Below are 21516 nucleotides of genomic sequence, written 5' to 3' on the forward strand. Positions count from 1 at the left end.
TCAGAGCCAGAATGCTAAGCGGAATCTCTGTGTATATTTTTCAGTGACTTCTCTCTATACAACCTTTAATTTCAGCCTATATCTTAAAAACATTCCATGAACTGCCTGATTCCCAGTTTCACATTGTATACTATGTATAGGAGCTGGCTTAAACCCCACAATAGCACTGTGAGGAAATATTTCATGCATACTCTGCACTTTGCTGAGTGCTTTAACTGAGTAAACACACATTTTTGTTAAACTGTTAATTATTTAAAAAGAGGCATATTATTTATTCATTCTCTGTGTGTGTGTGAGGATACTGGGATTTTCTTTCCATAAACTAGTTTCCTGAAGCTAGATTCAGATAAACCTACAGCTTCCATGGCAGCTAATTCCAGTCAGCTTTCTGTCCCATGAAGTTCTTAACACTTCAGAAATGCTTGCTAACCATTTCTAGAAGGCCACCATGCTGGGCGGGAGCTTCCTTACCAAAATAAAAGAGGATGCTCAGAAGTGGGGCTGAGCGTGGGATGAAGTGTTCGTTGTAGCCATGACTATTTCCTCAGAGAGAGGTACCCAAAGTACCCTGAACGTATATGTCTGTGATTAAGGCCGGTACTGGGAAGACTAGGGTTTGGCTCCTGATGGATATTAGTAGAAGTTAGCCTGTGTCACGGCTAATATGAAAAAGGGCACCTCTTTTCTTGAGGCATCCTCGAAGCTGTTGCCTGTTTCTCACTACATTATTTTTTGAGAAAAGGGCATCAACTGATAGAAAAAATACCAGGCTATGTGTTCCAGGTGCCAGACTCAAACATCAATTTATCTTACCTGGGGAGCACGAATTTTTTGTTATTCATATCAAAGATGGAAACTACGTAAATATAATAAATACAGGTCTAGACGTCGCTCAGAAATGCAAGCTTTATGGGAAAACCTCACGGATGTTCTACAAGTCAGGCACGGTTCAGTAATATAAAAATGATTGCTGAAAGAAACTGATTTCTTGTTTATAATGAGGTCTAAAAGATATTGTTCCTGGAAACCTTCTTTCTACTGGAGGGAAGAGCCAGAAAATCCCTTCAGGGTTTATCAGATGCTTTTTTATTCTGCCTTCGTCAGGAAATTAAAAGGGTACAGAGTTAAGCTATATTTTCAATTCATCTTTTCTTTGCAGCGAGGAGACAAAACCCTGTTCATTGCTGAACTGTGCTGACATATGCACATTTATTTGTTGTCTATATAGGATGCCAGAGATGAATCTGTGTGAAGATATCAACAAGCTGCATGTCGATTCTGGTTCTGACTTGTTTGAAGAAAAGTTTTAATGAACTAACCATTCCTTATTTCAAAATGAAACATGGGACATCAGTGATGCCCTGGGAGCTGTGCTAATGCCAAAATAGGACAGATTAGTATGAGTGGTGCGTACAGCATTACAATAAAACCACTGTGGTCAACAAATGGTAAATTTGAACCAACAAAATAGATTTTCCTGTTAATTAGGGAAAAGAAACCAAAGCAGATATTTTAAATATTTATTTGTCAGACTGGGATAACAGCCTTTATACAGCACAATTTGCATAAGTTCTCAAGATACATCCTGTATACAATCACAAAACCATGACATGGATTTATACATAAAGTGAAAACTGAGACAGATTTACAAGCATTTTTATACAATTCTCATACCATTTTTGTTTTAGTTTTTACAACTTTTAGAACAAGTCTGTATTTTTTTTTCCTGATGAATCTGGAAGCAAAATGAAAATTAAAAGAAATTCAAACCAAAATGAATATCAACAAACCACCATCTATGCATGCAACATTCACTGTGGAAACATTACATTTCTCCAAAGACTAATTTTTTTTTTGTGTTTTTGTGGGTTTTTTGGTGTTTTTGCATTTTTTTAAACATTGGGTATGCTGTACACATTGTCTGTAGCATGACAGCACACACGCTAGTCAGCCATTGTTGAGCACCTGAGCACGTCACTGAACATCTATAAGATACAATCAAATAAGGACACATTCACATGCTTGGATGTCAGATGGAGTTAATAATTTAAACTCAGTTTGTTTTACAAAAATGTATACTTATTTACAGGGTAACAAATTAAGAAAACGGCTTTTGCTCAAATCATCTGTTTTGAGTTATGGATATCTATATATATTATAACTTTTGAGCTCATCAATATATTTGCTTATTAATCTTTTCAAAATAATAAACCAGAACATATAGAAAACATTAAAATGCTTCTTATGATTTAAAGAGAGAGTATCCGGTTTCACTTATTCCTTCTATTTTCCTTCTAAAGGCAACATGTATTCATAAAGAGCAACTGATCCTGCATGCCAGGTGCACTGAAAATTCACAAGGCATGTAGGACTAGGGTTTAAATATAATGTAGGTGGATACTTACACTAAATTTCCTCTCTGTTTCATTACCTTTATAAGTTACACTCACACAAATGCAAATTTTCTCTGTTATTCACATAGGTATGTACATATCTAGATATATACTCAAATAATGAAATCTGGGACATTCAACATTGTAGCAATGAAAATAAAGTACTTAAAAATAGTGTCAGTTATGATTCAAATAATAATTTAAAAAAATACTATTAACATCTTTATGATATCTCCATGAAACTAAATCCTAATTAAATAATCTCTATTGGGCACACACTAGCTTACAATATAATAGATGTCTTCTTTTTCTTCATCATCATCCTCAAAGTAGGAATCAATATCAGCTGGTTACCAGCTACCATATCCCACAGCCTAACCATGCAAATATTTCCTAGGTCTTGATTTAAAGCCAGTTTAAGTCAACAGATTGGTTGTTATTGACTTCAGTTGGTTTGGATTGGGTTTTTGTTTCTTCCACACAGGATCCATGTAATGTAAAAACATGGGTAATAATAAAGAAGCAGCACTCATTGCCCCTGGATACTATCCCTTTAAAGTGTAATGATAAAGAACTAGCTCAACATTCATCATAGAAACTCTCATGTCTAGTTTTAACCTGGAAAAAAAAAAGTGGCTGTTTGCTGCTCATTGTATGCATAATAATTATAATGATAACGTTAGAAATCCCTGTCATTTGTAAACACACACACTGTGCTTTTGCTCATTTTTCAGCTTGTTTCCACTATACAAGGCCTTGAACAAAGAAGCAGCTTCAATCTCTGTTGACTCAGCAGATTTATGAATAAAAAAAGTTAAAATGTCTCTGCTATTGCCTTCCTGCAATATGTGTCTTCCAAGCAATTGTAGAAATGTGTGAACTCATTAATAATCAATCACTCAGATATGATAAAAGCTGTTGCCACATCTAAACACTTTTGGCCAGATAAAAGAAACAAAATTAATGAGAAAAAAGTGAAAAAAATATACTGAGATATATACAAAAAAGTAAAAAAATACTAATAGTCCTTGTTTGATTATTTTTTAAAAAATATTGTCACAAGAGAGTTTTTCCTGACTTCATTCATAAAACAAGAAAAAAAAAGAAAAAAAATGCATTCAAACATGAATCTGTGTTGCATAGAGTGATTCCAGTACAACCTAGAAATTTGGTCAAAAAACGGAACTTGGCACACTTTGGAAGCATCCTCTGACCTCTGAATGATGCTGCCTCGAAATAGAGGGAGAGCATGGGCCCAGGTCTGTCACTAGCCCATCCTGGGTGACACCAAAGGAGCCCTGTCCTTGCCGTAGCTGGCCAAGGCCGTGCCGCGTTCCTGACAAACTCTACTCTTTGTGTTTCATGATAGGAGTCCGAAACTGCCATTTCAACATGCAGAAACATTTTGTGTGTTGTTCAGAGAATCAAAGTTGCCGACAGCTGATTACCCCGCAAAGGTAGCTGTTCCATACAGCCGCAGCTATACCACCCAACACAACTATTTTATAAAAATATTGGCCACATTTGTATGTGTGTGAGAGCAAAGCATGCCTGTCCGCTTTCTCAATTAAGAGTGATGATTACAGGCTTCCCGGTAAGGCAGCCAGATAGTGCTCGTTCCTGCTGGAAATCTCCATAGCAACTACCAGCGTGACTTGCTGTCTTTATAATAAATCTTAGCAAGAACAAAATTACCAGCAGTTTGCACAAAATTGCACACCTCATGGCTTGTACTTCACACAGTAATTGAAACTGGACTTTTTTTTTTTTTTTTTTTTTGGTCTTTTTTCAAAGAAAGAACACGCTATAGCCATCAGGAATGCAAAATAACCCACCAAAAGAGCAACACATACGTCAAATATATCCACATAGGATTTTTTGGTTCAATCGGGGATTTTTTCTTTGAAGTATTTATCTTCTTATAAAAACATACACAACATCAAAACATATAGGATGTTTACAATAACTCCAGAGGATTGTTTTTAAAATATATGAGAGGTAGGGTATACATATACTGGTGAAAGCATAAAATTCAACATTAAAGCACACATCCTACTTCCACTGTCAGTGATGTTGTGTTTTTAAGACAGCTAATAAGATTTTGGTAAGATTGCTCTGCTTGCAAGTTAAGCAGGCTACCAGCAGGTTATCAATAACAGGAGTTTCCTTGGTGTGTGTAGCATTAAAATCTTCTGTGTGTTTCTTCTCATATTCCTTTTCCACGCTGTTATTTTAAGTTGACAAAGATAAATCAAAAACTCTATGTGGGAAGTGTCACCAGATTAAATGGTGTAACTTTTCATGGTCAGTCCGGCTTCTGAATAAACTGAGCCTTATTTTTCTTTCTTTTTAAAGCATATGTTATTTTCCAGAAGAGTATTTTCAGTTGCTCTTGCACAATCTGTGGAAGTGTACTACGTATATTCAGAAAATATAAGAAGAGGTACAATAAATAATTTGTGAAAAGTCCTCATGGGCAAGAAAAATAAATGTCTGAAGTACAGACGTTTGGTCATTTTCTTTTTAAATATGCAAAGGTCATCAGATAATATTTTCAGGGAAACTACTTTTTAATGAAGCTGTGAAATATTAAACAACTTCCAAGTAACATGGGAGTTAGTACCATACTGATTTTTGTTTTTTAAAGGAACTGCTATACTTTTAGGAATGGGAGAAAAATCCCTCCCTTCTTCTTCAAAAATGGCACAATGGAAAATACAACAACCAGCCTAAGCCTTTCCCAAGTGAGCTAACTGCTCGGCTTCGAGCACCTGAAAGTGGGACTTTTAAGTGTGGAAGTGCTGACACAGTCTTAAATGGTGCAAGTTACCCTCCTATTTACTTCTTTCCTAACTGATAAGCCACGCGGTTGAGTGGATTATACTCAGACATTCACCTGAGATAGCAAAAGGATATTCTTAATTCTCTCTAATGCAACAGCATCCAGGCAGTAGCTGCCCTGCTATACCTTCCCCTTAGATTTCAAGTGTGTCACTGGTGTTGATACAGAGCCCTGCACTGAGCGGGCTGGTGTTAGCACGGTGGGTCTATTGCTCCGAAGTGCCCACAAAATAACCTAGAATTCATCGTCTCTGTACAGTTTCAGAATAAGACTTGTTGCTGAAAAATGGAAGGACTAGTTGAAATAATTGTGTTAGTCCCAGTTCTTAAAACTCTTCAATTCCAAACTTTTTAAAAACTGCTGATTCATAGGGTAGGGTGAAGTACAGTGTCACTGACATCGAAACAGCATTTTTTCTTCCTGATGTAGTGCAGTTTACATCCTGTCCTTTTTCTTTAAAACCACATCCTAAATTATAGACCATTAATATAGTTTTATCCATTACATTCTAGGACAGTGGTTTATACTCATTGTTAACAGACAGAAACAAAGGAAACAATCAGATCTGATTCTCCACAGCATAGTTTTTGAAAGAAAAAGAAAGAAGGAAAAAAATAATGTAAAATAACATTACCACTCTTGCAAACACATTGCTGTTTGTGTCAAGTGGCATAATCTCACTACAGCAAATTATCAGAGATCCTAAGGTGCAGAGGAACAAGTTTTGCACTTCTGATAAGTGAGATTTGGAGAGTCAGTCACCCTAGGTGCTTTTGCATAAAATGATCTCCTTCTGGTTGCACAGAAAACCAGACTGCTCTTTCCATCACACTACCTCCGGCTGCAGCCGAACTCTGCATTAACACCTGCCTTCCAGCCTTCATTATTTCCTTCACAGTTACTCTCTTCACAAAGAGTCCAACAACACGGAGCCCTCGTATCAGTCTTCGTTTCAAACAGCCTTACTTTAACTTCTGGGCCCAGGTTTTCTTTTACTTTGCTGTCTTTTGCAGCAAAACAAGTGTACTAGCCCTCATTTAAGTGTGCTATGTAGCCCAGAGACTGCTCTTTTCTACTTTGTATTCTGAAAGACTAGCTAAACACAATGATATCAAACTATAGTCTTGGAGTAATGCTGTTTATAGCAGACTCTGCAGGTTTTGTGCCCTAAGCAGACAGCTCTGCTCAGTGTGTTTGTGTGGAGCTGACCAACAGTTTGTGCCAGTTTACTATTCTTTTCCTTAGATCCACTTTGTCAAGCCAGATATAAGCTTCTCCAATCAGTGTCTTTTTCATAAACTTCCCTCCATTGGAGACAAGCAGAATCTGGAAATATAATAATAATAAAACATAATTATCATTATGCACATAATTTTCATTGTGCATATCAACATACTGCGTTTGCTGGCAAACACGAAAAATTCAGGAATGTTGAGCTCTGTTTTTGTACCCACTGAGGAGGAAAGAAACACTGACCATAACCCTTTCTACAGAGTCATCTTTCCAATAGAAAGGAAGTCCTGTGAAAACTGAACCTTCCCTCCCTTCGATTTTATTATCATGGGATGTAGCAACTGGATGACAATTCTAAACTTCAGTGAGCAATTTGTTCACCTGCTGGTTACCAAAGACAAACACAAGGTCAAGTTTTAAGTTACAGGGTAAAGCTTTATGCAGGCAAAGTACCAGCCCTTTTTAAGTGCATGGGAGTCAGAGGGTGCCCTGCATATATAGGCTGTAACTCAGAGCAGACTAGCGTGTGAGAAAGTCCAGAGTTCTGGTTTCTGACCTCAGCAAGCAGTAGTCTAAGCTAAAATGTAGACTTGGTCTGAAATCTCCTTCCTGCTATGTCTCTGCTGAGAGTCACAGTATTGCGTCTGGTCTTACGGCTCTTGCTCGACCAGCCACGGTGAGCGGGAAGGGCAAGGAATAGCCCCGGCACTTCTGTGAGCTATGCAGGCTGGGTGTTCAAGACTTTCCCTGACATATCATGCAGGCACATGTTTTCCAGCTAAGCAGGTTCATGCCATGCAAGCAATAGACTTCTCTGAAGTACTTGATTCGTTCTGTGGGTCTCTAGGTTCATTCTATGTGTTTCTGGGAGAAATACATTTGATAATATATATACTTCAGGGGGTCAGTTATAGTTACACATTCAGATGGATTTTACCATTTCTTAATTGCTGAGGAACTGAATTAACAAGCTCAATGCTTCTTTTTTTTTTATCAACTTCCTAAGTTTTTCAAAAAGAAAAACAACTCATGAAAAACTGCATTTCCATGATAGGATTAGCAGCAGTTTTTTAATATTCACGGTCACTGAGCAGACCTCTGGCAATGCGCAAGGGAGGTAACTGATAACAGTAGGAGGCTGTCACCCTCTGTGTGAACCAGCAGGAGAGAAAATAGGGCATTTTGTTGCTTGGTTTCAAAGATCTAGGCTAACAGAAGAATGGCAGAAGTCAAGGATTTTTACTCCACTGAGATGCTGGAAGATACCATATGGCAGTAGACATGCAACACAGCTGCAGAAGAACTATAGTTTCCAGTAATCAAGACCTTCGACAATTTTGAAAATTTTTCATTCTGATTTGGGAAACAAAGTAACAAATGCAAACTTTACATTACAATGGAAATTAAAAAAAAAAAGGAAAAAAAATTGCAATCATTTTCCTGGATGAGCTTCCCTGTTCCCTGGCCAATTTTGATATCAGTTGGCAAGTAAGGTATGTACACAGACAGCTTAGACACCTACATGCCCATTAGTCAACAGGTTTGAGGAGGAAAGAAAAAATGACCCTTAGGCAATGAGCTGTTAGGGAACTCCACCTCACTAATCAGAAAGCCCATCCTTGGGGAAAATAGGCAGCCTGCCTCTACTGCTGGTGGCTTTTAGGTCATCTGGCTCAGTGTTTTCCTGAAGAAATGGACAGTCTAGAAGCTGGGAAGCCAACCAGAACATCTGTGAAAAAACATTCTTACATTTTTTTCTGATTACCCTCACATAGGACATTATGTATTTCTAATTGCAGCAAGCCAGTCAGTCAGGAGCCAGCTAGGGAACAAGGTGAAGGAGCCAGGAGCTTAGTGCCTTCCAGAAGGAAACCCAGGTGGGTTGCCAGGGAATAGGGAAATCAGGGAAGCGAGCAAGCAAGCTGCCAGGGGCTGAGGCAAGTGCCTGTCTGAAACCTGTCAAAATGTTTTCTGCAGAGTGTTTTCATTCTGACACATCAACAGTTTCGGGACAGAAAAAAATTTCTAACAAATTTTTCATCACTTCTGTCCCTGATCCTTCTCTCCACTCCTCCCAGCTGGATCCCTAGTATCCGTCTTCTCCAGCTTGTCTGTCTCTCAGCCTTGTTTCTTCCCTGCTCCAGGCTTTAAATTCCAGAGTTGTTATCCTGAATCATCTAGTCTCAGGGTTTTTTTTTCCTTATTCCCAATACTCCTGACCAGAAAATTCTAGCTTTTATTTTCTTCTCTCTTCTTCTTTTTTTTTTTTTTTAATTTTTTCTCAATAGTCCATGGTCCCATTTTTATTGCTAATATTCACAGCTCTTGCTGTTGATTTTTAGAGAGCAGACCCTTGTCCTAATTTCTGCCTCCGGTTGGTTCTCATGTCTCTTTATAATGTACCTTCTATGATTACCATGTTTGATCTCATTTTAGTCCCTCTCTCTGATATTACTTCGTGCCTTAATCTCCCAATTCCATTTCTGTTCTATACATTCTGGTTTTGTTTCATGTCCCCCTCCCACAAATCTCTTTTGACAATGTCCATCTCATTGCCCCTAGATGTGCATCACTCAAATTCAGCATTCAAATCAGCCAACTTCATGCTTTGCCACAGGAACAAATTGACTGATAAGTATGAAGAGCATATGCAAAAAGGTGTACTGAGTCAGATCAAAGATCTCTCCAGGCAAATATTCTGCTTCCAAAAGTGTATAGGGCAGTGTATAAGGCAGAATATAAGAACAAGACAATCATGTAGTGACATTTTCCCAAAATACCTACTATGATCTGTGGACGATTGAGTTCCTGACTCATAAGTGGCATGTTTGTATTTAACAGGCTTATGAGGTATTTTGCCCACGAATTTGTCCAATCATTTTCTCCAGTTACTTTTTCCATGAAAATATTTAGCATCCACAATATATTACGGCAATAAATTTTACAGCTCAAACTCCAAGTTGTGTGAGAACACCTTGTGTGTGTTTTAAACTTGTTCCCTGCTCCTTTTACAGTCTTCATTCTCTTAGGCCTGGTGTGCAGCACCAGTACATATCACAGAGTTACTGAGGAAATATTGCCAAGTCTCAGGCTGACTGTTCCTATGGCTAACTCCTTCACTATCTCCCTCCTTAACAACTTGAGTGATTATTTTTCCATAGGACTCTGTGGGTTCTTCTTTACTAGTCTACTCACCCCTTATGGTTTTCCTCTTCAAACCACCACTGGAAGCAAAGTTTTTACAAATATTTTAGCTCTTAAACTTTGGCAAGACTTTATTGACCACTCTGGATTTTCCCAGGTAATATAACATCTTAAATAGTCTTTTACCGAGTCTATTGAATCAATAAGGATGTTAGGACACCTGAACACAGGGAAAACAGTATCTATTTTTGTTGGCCTTGTTTTGTAAGCAGCATCCATTTTGGCTTTAAATTTAATGATGCAACCAATAAGCCTAACATAGGCACTTAGATAATCCAGTCTAACTTTAGTCATCAAAATGTAGCTGTCTTGTTTATGTCAGTCTTCCAAATAGAAAGGTACATTAAGTGGATGCTGGTATGCCCAACAATTCCTCCCACTTACTTTTAAGATTAGCTTGCAGATACCCCTGGAATTGTCCATTCCTTCCCACTGACTAGAAGAAGCCTGAATATCTGGCTTATATTAATCTACTCATGTGAAAGTAAATTAAGGTAGTTAAAGTGAATCCTACCCATCTGAAAAAGCAAATCTGACCAAATGATCAAATCTGTCTAAGCAACTAAAACACAGGAGAGGTACTATTCCTGAATCAGTTCCACACATCATTAGATGTGCCAAAGAAAATACTGTCATCTCCTTTACAAGGTACACAGAGAATATTTATTCGACTTGGCATAATCAGTAATTTTGCAATGTCCAAGATTATAACTATTGTGTCTAATTCTAGGCACCAAAACTTTTAAAGAAGTTGAAGAACTGGAGAGAATGATAAAATGATGAGGCATTTAGGCAACAGGACATATCAAAGAAATATGGTTTACTTAGCCTTTCCTCTTTTACTTAGGAAAACAAGAGGAGAGATATGATAACAACCTTTCAGTGTGCAAACTTTTTTTATAAAAGGAAAGCAGATCAGTTTTCCTCTGTGCTTTGTGAGGATACTTAAGGATAAGTGAACTGAATTTAAAAATACGGCATATTTAAGTTAGATATTACATTAAACTTTCTAAATACACAGAAAATTATTTTTGGAAGGAATGCATAACCTCCTTCTCTAGGGGGTTTGAAGAACAGATCAAGCCTACTTCAGGCCCAGTCTATAAATACCCCTCCTCAGTGTGGGATGACAGATTAAACCATCTTTTAAAGTCTCCTCCAGCCTGATATTTCCATTATTATGTAATTGTGTTATTTCCTTTGTAATTTTCTCTTTTCAGCAAACAACTGGGGTAGAAGATTGATCTCAAATGCCCATAGCACAGCATGGACAACATCCAAAATTAGGTTTTTATAAAATGCAGAAATACCTGAAGAGAATGCCCAGCAGGACTCAAGCTAAATCTAAACGTTTCATTGAATGAAGGCTCTCGGTCATGCCTGCATACCCTGGTTTTCTTCTTAATTACTCTCTTTTGGGTAGAGATATTGACAACGTACAGCTTCACATACAGGTCTGGGGAAGAACAGTTCAATGAGTTAAATACAGAAGCTTTTAAATAATCATTGTTGCTAATGTTTTCAACAGAAGGGAAGTGTTGTGAAGAAACAGAGCATGGTACTTTACAAAGCCATATTCTATTCTCATTCACATGGTGTAGAAATGGAACCACCCCACTAAATCCAAGGGAATTACTTTGTGTTTACAGTGCTGTCATTAAAGGAACAAATACCTTTATGTCTTTATGTCTGTATGAAAATATTATTATTAACCTGATTTTTTAATTTTTAAAAAGCTTTTTCACCAAAATACAATTTTTCACTAGATATCATTGTTCTTTAATAACCTAGGGATTTATAATTTTTATTAAAGTTAAAAAAGGATTAATTTTTAACAATCAAAAGTAAATTAAAAAGATTAACTTCTGAGAGTTAATTTGCTTCTACAAAATGTTTTTGCTTTCATTAAAGTTGCTCATAGAAAAAAAGCACTTCAAAAAGAATCCTATAGAATATGTCATTCTGGTTAAGAAGCAATTTTCTTTCCCATTTTAGTGGTGATGTTAAATGACTTCAGATACATCCTACTTAATGCTTTCACAGTATCATGAAGCTGGTTTCTGTGTGATACCTGGTAGATGATCTGGAGATTTAAATTTGTACGTGATATTTCTGCACTGAAGGATTTCTACTATCAGCTGTTCTCCATCTGTCTTCATTTCCTTCTTTAATGCAATCTTGATTTCACCCATAACCTGTGTTTTACCTGGAAAAGCAGAAAAAGCAACCTTCATTAATGTAAAAGGAAACTGAATGTATCTTTCTAACTTGGAAAGAAGTAGAGTTTTCTGTTGTGGTTTTTTTTTTAGTTTGGGGGTTTTGTAGATTGATATTTTTTTTGTCTCTTTTTTTCAGGACAGCTTATGGTTTTTAGTCAAGGGTATAAGGATATTGTATTGCTTGGCTGAACAAATGGTAGATACATGCAGTACACTTGTATAACTAGATTATATGCTTCAAATGTATTTGCTTCAGAGGAGCTTTTTTCCCAAGAATACAAATTTCTCTAAGAGTCATTACAAGTCATGTAATGGTCACCACAATTCACTTTTCCAGAAACCTTTACTACAAGATTCTGAAATTATCTCTTAGAGAAAGAAAAAAAAAAGGAAATTAAAAAAAAAGGAGAACATTCAATAGAGTGTTAAAAAGAAAGATCTGAAAGGCAATGAATTAAGACTTTGGTGAAGTTAGCATTTCATTTCACCTTCTTACATATATAGAGCAATATCATTCACACAATTTAAAGGGAAGTGCTCACTGAGACCTTTAAAAGTAAAGGTGATGTCCCTTCTTATGTGGGCAGAAATACAGAGCCATTATTCCTACATTGTATGGATTTCTCTCTAAATCAGTCCAGAGATGGATAGGAGGTGCAGAATGAAATGTAGGCAAAGCTGTTTTGCCTTTCCCCTCTCTGTCCTCCCACAAGGCTTCACTGAAGCCAGGCAGATCAGAGCAGGGCTACATCTAAATGAGTGCGATGGTGTAAGCAGAGCCCATGCCCTCAGCAAAGTGCCGTCTGTAATAGCACTGTGTCATAAAAGGGGTTGTGCTTCTATATCCATTGTCCTGCTACCGTAAAGTATTATTTCACCTTCCTCTTCCCTTTAGACATTAGTTAAAAAGAAACCAAACTGTTAAGCCCCTGGGAGTCTTTATTACCTAGTTTCTGGAGCCAGCAGGCTGGAGCTTTAACGCATTACCAGGAAATTCTAGGAGCTGGTGCCAAGATGTTGCAAGGAGCAAAGAAATTCTGCAGAAAGTAAACGATTATGATACATCTGGAGAAGCTTCTTTCTTAAAGAGTAGAAAGTTACCAAGTGGCATTCAGAGATTACTTACTCGTATCACAAATGGATAACCAAATTTGAATAATCCCCACTAAAAATGCCAGCTGTAGTTTCACGGAAGTCCATGAGCAATCATACATTCTATTGTTTTGCTGACTTAAAATATTTTTGGGGATCATTAATAAAAATTTAATAACAAGCAATCACAGCTACCACCTGGGCCGCCAACCCTCCTTATGAACTGAAGCTGGAATCTAACTTTGTTACAGTCAGTAACAAGGTTGCAACTAGGCTTCAGCTGGGTCAGCCTTCAGTTTGTGGGAGAGGAACTGTTAGGAGGCAAGTGATTCTTTCACCATATTTCATCATCACAAAACACTTCCTATAGATTTGAACATGCAATAATAGCATCTTGCTTTCTGCTACATGTTTGTGCAAAGAGAATGGAGCTCTCATCTTGTGATGGCAGCAGAAAACAAAAGTCGGTAGTTGGGATCAAAGAAGGGAAAGCCAACAATGTTACTGTTGTTATTCATTAATCTGTTACGATGCCCTTTTTCTGGAAAGTATTGAGTGCCCAGTGGGTCTAGCTTGGCTAAACTGTGGATTTTGAATGACTGGAAACAGATACCAGAAAAAATTATAATGCCTCCTCTGCTCTGTGTATAAACTACCAAAATCACTGATGAAGACATGACATACCTGAAAGATGTTGCATAAATCTGGCTTTTTGATCAATACTGGTTCTTGCACTGACTCCAATGTTTGACCATGAAAAAAGCCCAGCATGGACAGCTATAGCACAAATCTAACGTTAGTTTCAGGCAATCTTTAGTTAACCACAGCCTTTTCTGGAAGATATGCTTGGCTTATTTACTTTACTTTATTCCCTCTCTGTCCTTTAAGGTCTATTTGCAACAGTTGTTAGGCCCTCCTCTTTTTTGATTGCCTTAGTAACTTCTTTTTCACTTAGATGTGCATTCAACCTAAAATGATATCAGGTAGGTTGGATGTACCTGTGCCATTGTGAGCTAGAAAAAGGGAGAAATGGTTCCAGTAAATCAGAATGTGTTTGAAAATTCCAGCACCCTTTTTCAGCCTCTGGAAATTTTCCATGGACTATTCTGTATCCCCAGATACTCTTTACAACAAACATTCCTGCTTCACTATTTAAGCCTCATGGGGAAAACAATGATCTCCAGCTGCAAGCACATGAAGCATGATAGCTCTCTCATGCTTCTGTACTAATTTTCATTTCTCCCACAGCATGCAGTGGAAAAGCCTTAACACCAGCCTTATGAAACATTGCACTAAAATAAATCACCATTTCAAAACCTAGCAGAATCTTGAAGACTGAGAAGAGATTCCTATTCCTTCTGTTGCACGGCTTTTCCCCCTCTTTCTCATGTATGTTCATTATATCTTTGCTTTGACAGGTGTGTAAGAATAGAGCAAATGTACATTGCTTTGTGGAGTTGATTCTTTAAATGGAAATAGGGATACACTGATGAGGGGAAGTGTTAATAATGAACTGTCTATGAGCTGTTGAGAGAGTTCACAGTGCGCTGAGCTGGACATGAATGTTCTTTGGCTGATATGACGGAAATAAAGTTGCTCAGGGTGTCATGGGATTGGATGACCCCGAGGATTGCATTGGTAGGAATAGCTCAAAATACAGTGCCCAGTCACAACCTTTTGCATTCTTATATAAGTTTAGAAAACATCAATCATAACTGATGTGTGAATGGAACCAATTGTGGGTATTTTGGTACATTGGATGATGATAAACAAATGTTACAATGCAACTCCGAAAAAAGTAAATACAGTGAAAGAGACATTGCATATCTTTCTAGGAAAGTACTAATATGGCTAAGACACTGGAAAATAATTTGTAACTTGAATATTAATATTTCCCTCAATGAAGGTGAATTCCAGATGAAACAGGTGCAAACCATGATTATCACAGTTTCAAAGAAACATATAATAAAGCACTAAAACCATTACTTTCTTATTTAGCCTAGGAAACAAGTAATGGAAAAAGATGAAAGTGCTTTCTACAAACATATGATAAATATTGAAAGGGATAAGAAATATTTAAGCTGAATTTGTATGATATTATACCTGTTACATATATATCAAATGCAGACTTACTGATGTACCGCAAGAGGACCACAGGCATGCACAGCAGCATTGTGTTCACATTAGGAACATGTTAACAGTAGCTAATGAATTCCTAAAAATATATAGCTAGGATTAGATACATTAGTGTTTTTTACATGACAGTACACCTCTTTTTATAGGACCAAATTTATTAAAAATCCATTGACAATTAAAAGGTGATGGTTAATTAACTAAATTGCTGCAGGGTATTTGAGAAGTCAAGGGTTTTAAATTTGCTGTGGTGATGGCAACAGAAGCTGTTGCTCTTGTAGAACTGTCACACTTTGCGCTGTGAAAGGTTAACTAGTTCTGCTATTAGTCTTAAATGACTGCTGCTGTAAATCATAGGATGTGTCATCTGCACTGTTGTTGTCAACTTCCAGGGATTGATAACTGTGGATTGTGCTCCCATTCTTTTTTGATCAGATGCCTGCTGTCAAACAAAATTGCCCAAGACAGTAGTAAATAGTTGTTTCCCATTGGTCTGTGTTATCAGGGCTAATTCAGGAGTGCATTTAAATGAGCAGGTAAATCTCACTGGACAATGGCAGGAATTCAGTTCAATTGTCAAAATGTAAATTTATGAGCTAAATTACACATTTTTCTTAGAATAAGTTGAATTGCCTTCTGAGATTAACTATGTCTACTTGCATAGATGGATCAAGTGTGAGTAGGTTAAACTTGGAAATTTAAATATGAGATGCTTAAATGCTGCTACCCGATGACCATCATACTAGAGCAATTTTCTGAATGGATGCCAGACGGCCAGAAAAGAGAAGAAAATACATAAACTGACATTTTGTTCCATGGTTGTGTATAAGTTAATATGGGCTCCTCCTGTTCCAGAAGAGTGACTGGGGGTATTAGAGCAGTGGAATTAGAAATAAAATGGGGGGGGGAATATATTGACAATAACTTCCCAGCATTTTTCTTTCCAAATGAAGTTTATAACAGAATTATTATTTCCAAAATAGGTAGGAAATGCTCTTCTGGAACTTTAAGAGTCATAGACTTTATGGTCAAGGATTTAAGAATCACAGAAACGTCCTTCTGAGCAGCTTCCAGTGAGCCTGGCCTATTGAGTGTGGCAATGTTAATTTGGGGTTGTGATGGTGGGGTTTGTTGTTGTTTTTTTTTTTTTAAATTCCTTACAGCCCAGATCATCCTCTCACTACTCAATCAAAGAACTCAGATGATGGGAAAAATAAGCAGGACAAAACAAACAAAAAACCCCAACCAAACAAAAAAAAACAAACCCCCCCAGCTTTACTTTCATACACTTTGTGACTACAATCTATAGGACTAGCATGCCTTATCCATCATGTATGTAGAAAAGAAAGGATCATAGAGCCATGCTTTGTTTTAGCAGGATTTCTCCTCCTATTTTTCCTTTTGTGTGTGTTCACAGAGATGGCTGCATTTTGAGAAGAATGCACATTATTTCAAGGTTTATTTCTACACTTTCTGATTCTGAATACTCATGTTATTTCCTCTTTTCTGAAAGCACCCATCCCAGAGAGCAATCCCAGGTTTCCAAATGTTGGTGCAGAACATCTTGCTCTATTGCTGCAGACAAGCCCCCTTTAAAGAAGACCAGACACATCCACACTGCTTTGCTGTTAGCACTATGTCTTCTGACCCACATCTTGTTGCCCTGTGGCAGGAGCACACAATTTTTTTTTTTTTGTACTTTAGTGCAAAGAGCCTGAGAAAATTAGACTTGTCTTATTGTAGCATGATGGTGGTATATAGAGAGCATGATGCTGCCCTGGGGGATAAGGGATAACATGGGAGTATTTGCCAGTGCAGGGCCAGCTGTGTTAGTGCTGACAGTCAGTACAGAGCACAGGGAAAAAATTATGTCCTCCACGCTGTGGGGAGATGGGCAGACTGTTTCCAGAACCTAGGTTTTGGCTCAGAAGGAGCAAATCAGTCTGTGCTAAAAGAATTCCCAGAAGAAAACTAAAATCATTCAGTATGGGAATCAAAGAATCCAGATCAGAGACTCAACAAAAAAGAGAAATTATGTGACAGTGCAAATGCCAGTTATGAGACTACATGATGCAACTCTGTAAATGTTCTCTTGAGGAATGTTTAGGAATAAGAAATCTCCACAGATTTTTGCATTAGTGGCTTCTGGTATTTGCTACTTGTCATATTTTGTATGAGTGTTCCCCATGAGCAAACTGAAGTGAGTGAAATCTGTCTCCCAACTTGTCTTAAAATCATTTCTGAGTATAACATGAAGTATCGTTCCTTCTGAATCTGCTATATTTATAATTCTGAAAAAGTAATAAGCCTCAGAATTTCCATAATCTTTCAGTCTAAGATGAAGAGATGAATAATGATTAGCACAGTGTCATCATAAGCATATGATCAGAAATAAAGACTTCTTTTGTTAGAACTAATTTCATTTCCTTAGGTCTTTCGCTGTTTCGATACCCTGAGAGATTAAATTAATGAACTGCTGAGAGCTCTGTACAGTGTTCATTGATGGAATACAGGCATTTCTTTGACACATCTTAGCACCGTTTGTCTCATAGGTATCTAATGATTGGACTTGGTGCAGCTATAGTTATCTCTAATGCTGTGTAATGAGACATCATGTCTTCCAGAACTGAATAACTCAAATGCTCCTTATGTAGCTGTATTGCTTAAACAAACAAAATCTTGGATTCAGCTATATTACGGTATGTTTGCAATATTTAGAAGGTTAGAATATGTAGTAGCATGTCATAAAATCTAAGGAATCCAAGGTGGGTTCTTGAGAACTTGATTCAAAAAAGCTTTAAAACATGGGACATGATTAAAAGGAAGCAAACCCCATGGGTTTTGTCCCCAGATCTCCATCCATTAGTAGCTTTCTGTGATCTTAGACTTCATCTTTGTGCCTAATTGCAGAGGTGGAGATAATAACACCTACTTCTCTAAGAGTTGTTTGGATTTAGTAACTGAGATTGGGTATACTGTAAAGAGAGAGACTTTGATCATGTTAGCATAAACAGGACTCTGGTGTGCAGTCCCTAATACCATGAGAAAACACAAAGACTTAGAAAGGCTGATGAGGACCTATGCCATTTCCCTCCACCATAATCCATGAAGCTCGTACAGACAATTTTCTGCCTAACAGAGTGCTGCTGTAGCAAGAAATATGTTTCTGCTGGATTCCTTTAACACTATTTTGAGAACCAGAAGTCCATCCTCCAGCAGACAGTGTTGCTTCAGGAAAACAAGATAACGTCATCTTATTGCAGTAAATAATTCAGTATTACTGCAAATACTATCCAGTTGTTATTTACATTTCACTATTGGAGATAAACAACTCCAACTGAAGGTAAAGCAAAAGGGAATTCAACACTATTTTAAAATTAAATATACCAAAGACACAAAATACCAGCCAAAACCTTCCAATCTTTTTTAAGCAAATTCTTCCCTGTTTTTTTTGTTTCATTTTGTTTTGTTTTTAAAATTTTTAACATCACATCAGTTACTTGCAGTACCAGCTGTTTGTATTCATAATGTCTTTCATCCTCTTGCTGGGACATGAGCTACTGGCAAAGCTCTTGCAAAATATTGATGGATGAGCTTTATAAACAATGCCTCCCAATGTTTACAGGCTCCAGCCTTTTCTGTCCTTTTGAGTTTTTTTCATTACCTTCTTTTCGTCTTTCACCTTTCTCCCACATATTTCTTTCTCCCTGAAAACTGCCACAAATTTCTCTGTAGGCTGGTTTTACCTTTGTGTTCCCTTCCACAAGAAAAATCAGACATCTAATACAGTCTTAACTACTACCTCCTCCTGTCTCACAGTGCTTTAAATAGATGTTGTTGGGTTTACTGGCATAGGACTGTCTCAATAAACATGCGCCCCAGCTCCACAGATGAGGCTGAATACACGCAGGTTCTGAAATTTATTGCTTCTCTTGCAATTGGCTACCCAGTCTGCCCCGCATGGTGCTATCAGCTGGTCGTGGGACAAACTAAAGCTCAGAATAAGGCTGCTTCTTTTTCCCCTGCTCTGAAAAGCAGTTGCAGTTGCTGAGGGTCCTTGGTACGTGTTCAAAGTCTTCTCTCATCTGCTTGTGTGAAGGCTAGGTGTTGTTATACATGAAGGGCACCTGAGCAGGTGTTATTACAATTTATTCCCTCCCTTACCTGATGTAGGTAGGGATACTGTGTGCAGGCAGTCATGCTCCTCTGAAATGGTAAATGCTATAGGTTCAGCTTCTGACAAATGGGTTCCTTCTGGGATACAGGGATGCTCTGCGGTGGGAGCAGGCATGACCCAAGGGAGCTGCTCTCTCTTTTTCGTTCCCTCTCTTTACCAGGAAGATGTAAACTGCTGTGAGCAGACTGCATATTATGAGATGAGCAAAGATTAAGGTCTTTCATTAATATCTCCCTGTCTCCTCTGATGTGATGTGCATACAATCATGTAATGAGGGAGAGGAGCAGAATTAAGGAACTTTGCTCACAGCAAACACAATTTACAATGTTGTGGGCAGTGAGAGTGGCTGGCTTTAAGGCTCAGGCATATGAACAAGCTGACAGTTTTATGTTATGATTCTTAGAGCTAGCAGGCTCACTGCCCACAAAATTTTGAATATACTAGTGCAGAAATTTAGCCTGTATGCCCAGAATTCTTAGTAGGATAAAACAAAAAATATTTGAAGGAAAATACTGTTCAGCCTTTTTTTTCAGATGAAACAAAACTGTTGTGCAAAATACATTTTGAGAACAGAGAAAGCCTTTTGCCTGTTGAGATTTTGAGGTGTGGAATATTTCTCAGAAAAAATATAAACTCAATGTGTGTGTGCCTCTTTCAGAGATTTGATTCATTTCTTTTAGAAGAAAAATAGAAGAAAAAAAAAAATGTTGGCTGTGGACTGATGACATGTGTGAAAACTCTTGGCCTGAAGTAAAGCAATTTGTGGGAAAATAACACTGATACTTCACACATGCTCAAATATGAAAAATAAAAATCATAGACTTGTACCAATCCAGTTTCAAGCATCTTTATTTCTGTTAGGTGGCATTCTACAATGTTGTAAGAAAAAGTTAATGAGGCAGTAGGAAGAGGTTAATGAGGCAATAAGTTTAGAGGAGATGAATTAGAGGAGAAAATTTCACTAGTGTCAGAAGCTGCCTGTGTCAGTGATCTAAAGGACATTATAGGGGAACAGAGATTTCTCCAGAAAGATTTTTTCAATATTTTAGTGAGACTGGTCCCTGCACCATAGAGGCATTTGGAATAAATGAGGGGAAAGTCATGAGAACTGTAAATATCACATTCAACTGATTTACGTGATTATGACTACAAAGATTGCTTTTAATGGTGAAAACAAACACAGAATACCTCTAAGTATTTGACAGGTGGTAGGTAGAGGGAGAATAAAAATGGGGTGAGGGAAGTCAAGAGAGTTACAGAGCTAATTCAGAATACATCCTACTAGATATCTCTTATTTGTATTTATTTATACTCATTTATACTTCTGTGGAAGGAAAACCTTAGTTCTAAGCTGATTATTCTTTCAATGTCCTCTCTGCAATTCATTCAAATACCAGAATACCCCAAATTTGGTTTAGAATAATAAACTAATGACAGGGTTAATCACAAGGAAGTTTAGGTGGCTAACTCAAACTCCCCAGACTCTGCAGTCAATACGGGTAGCACCTCCTTAAACTTATATCTTAGGATGGATAAATGCCTTGTGGAGGTGCCTGCCTTTTTTTCAGTGACAGTTGAGGGGCAAAGGGATGGCTTTGATTTAGAAGCCTGATTTTTAAACAGTGAAATTAGGCTAGAATTATCAAAACACAAGTCTACAGCTCTATCATTTTCCATAACTTCAATGAAAGAAAGCAAAATTGATGTTTGAAATTATTCTTGCTATTTTAATTGAACTTCAAAGATAGGTGCAGCTTGGATCTGAAAGGGGGAACTATGCAGCCTCATGTCTCAGAAGGCAAAACTCTCTTCAGCCACCTTTGCTCCCTTTCATCCTCACCATAAATCATTGCCTGAGTCTAAATATACATTCACAGTCTCCTTTTCACAATTTTAGCATCTTACATAAGGAGACATATCAGACACTGCAGATTCAGCTGCATAAAAGATGCCTTGCCACAGCACAGCTGAAATTTTGATGATGAAAGGCACACTTTGCCCTGGCTTTTGGATGGACAGAAGTTCATACAGGGAAAAGAAGAAAATTATTTAATGTCATACATACAGAGCAACCTGAACCTTGATTATTTTAAGCCTATTCTATTGCAGTTTTACCAAGGAGAAAATGTATTGCTAAAGGGAGAAGAAATTTGCAAACTGCCATTAAAAGTCTGTATTTGACACAACCACAGTTCCATAAAGTATTTTGCACAATACTACAAT

The 21516-nt window shown here is 37.5% G+C and overlaps 1 protein-coding gene across 6 annotated transcripts in view; it reads right to left on the reverse strand.

Annotated features, from left to right (window-relative positions):
- Positions 1-1506: 1506 nt before the first annotated feature.
- PCLO (piccolo presynaptic cytomatrix protein) overlaps positions 1507-21516 on the reverse strand; it is a 396779-nt gene continuing 376769 nt past the window's right edge. For all 6 annotated transcript variants that reach the window (XM_052789184.1, XM_052789180.1, XM_052789182.1 and 3 more), the window contains 3 exons: positions 11744-11878; positions 10983-11128; positions 1507-6561 (listed from right to left, as the gene is read on the reverse strand). In XM_052789184.1, coding sequence (XP_052645144.1) covers positions 6421-6561; positions 10983-11128; positions 11744-11878 — 422 coding nt within the window. In that variant the 3' untranslated portion in view covers positions 1507-6420. The remainder of the gene's footprint in view (positions 6562-10982; positions 11129-11743; positions 11879-21516) is intronic.

Source organism: Harpia harpyja, chromosome 6 (assembly GCF_026419915.1).
Source record: "Harpia harpyja isolate bHarHar1 chromosome 6, bHarHar1 primary haplotype, whole genome shotgun sequence".
Taxonomy (NCBI): domain Eukaryota; kingdom Metazoa; phylum Chordata; class Aves; order Accipitriformes; family Accipitridae; genus Harpia; species Harpia harpyja.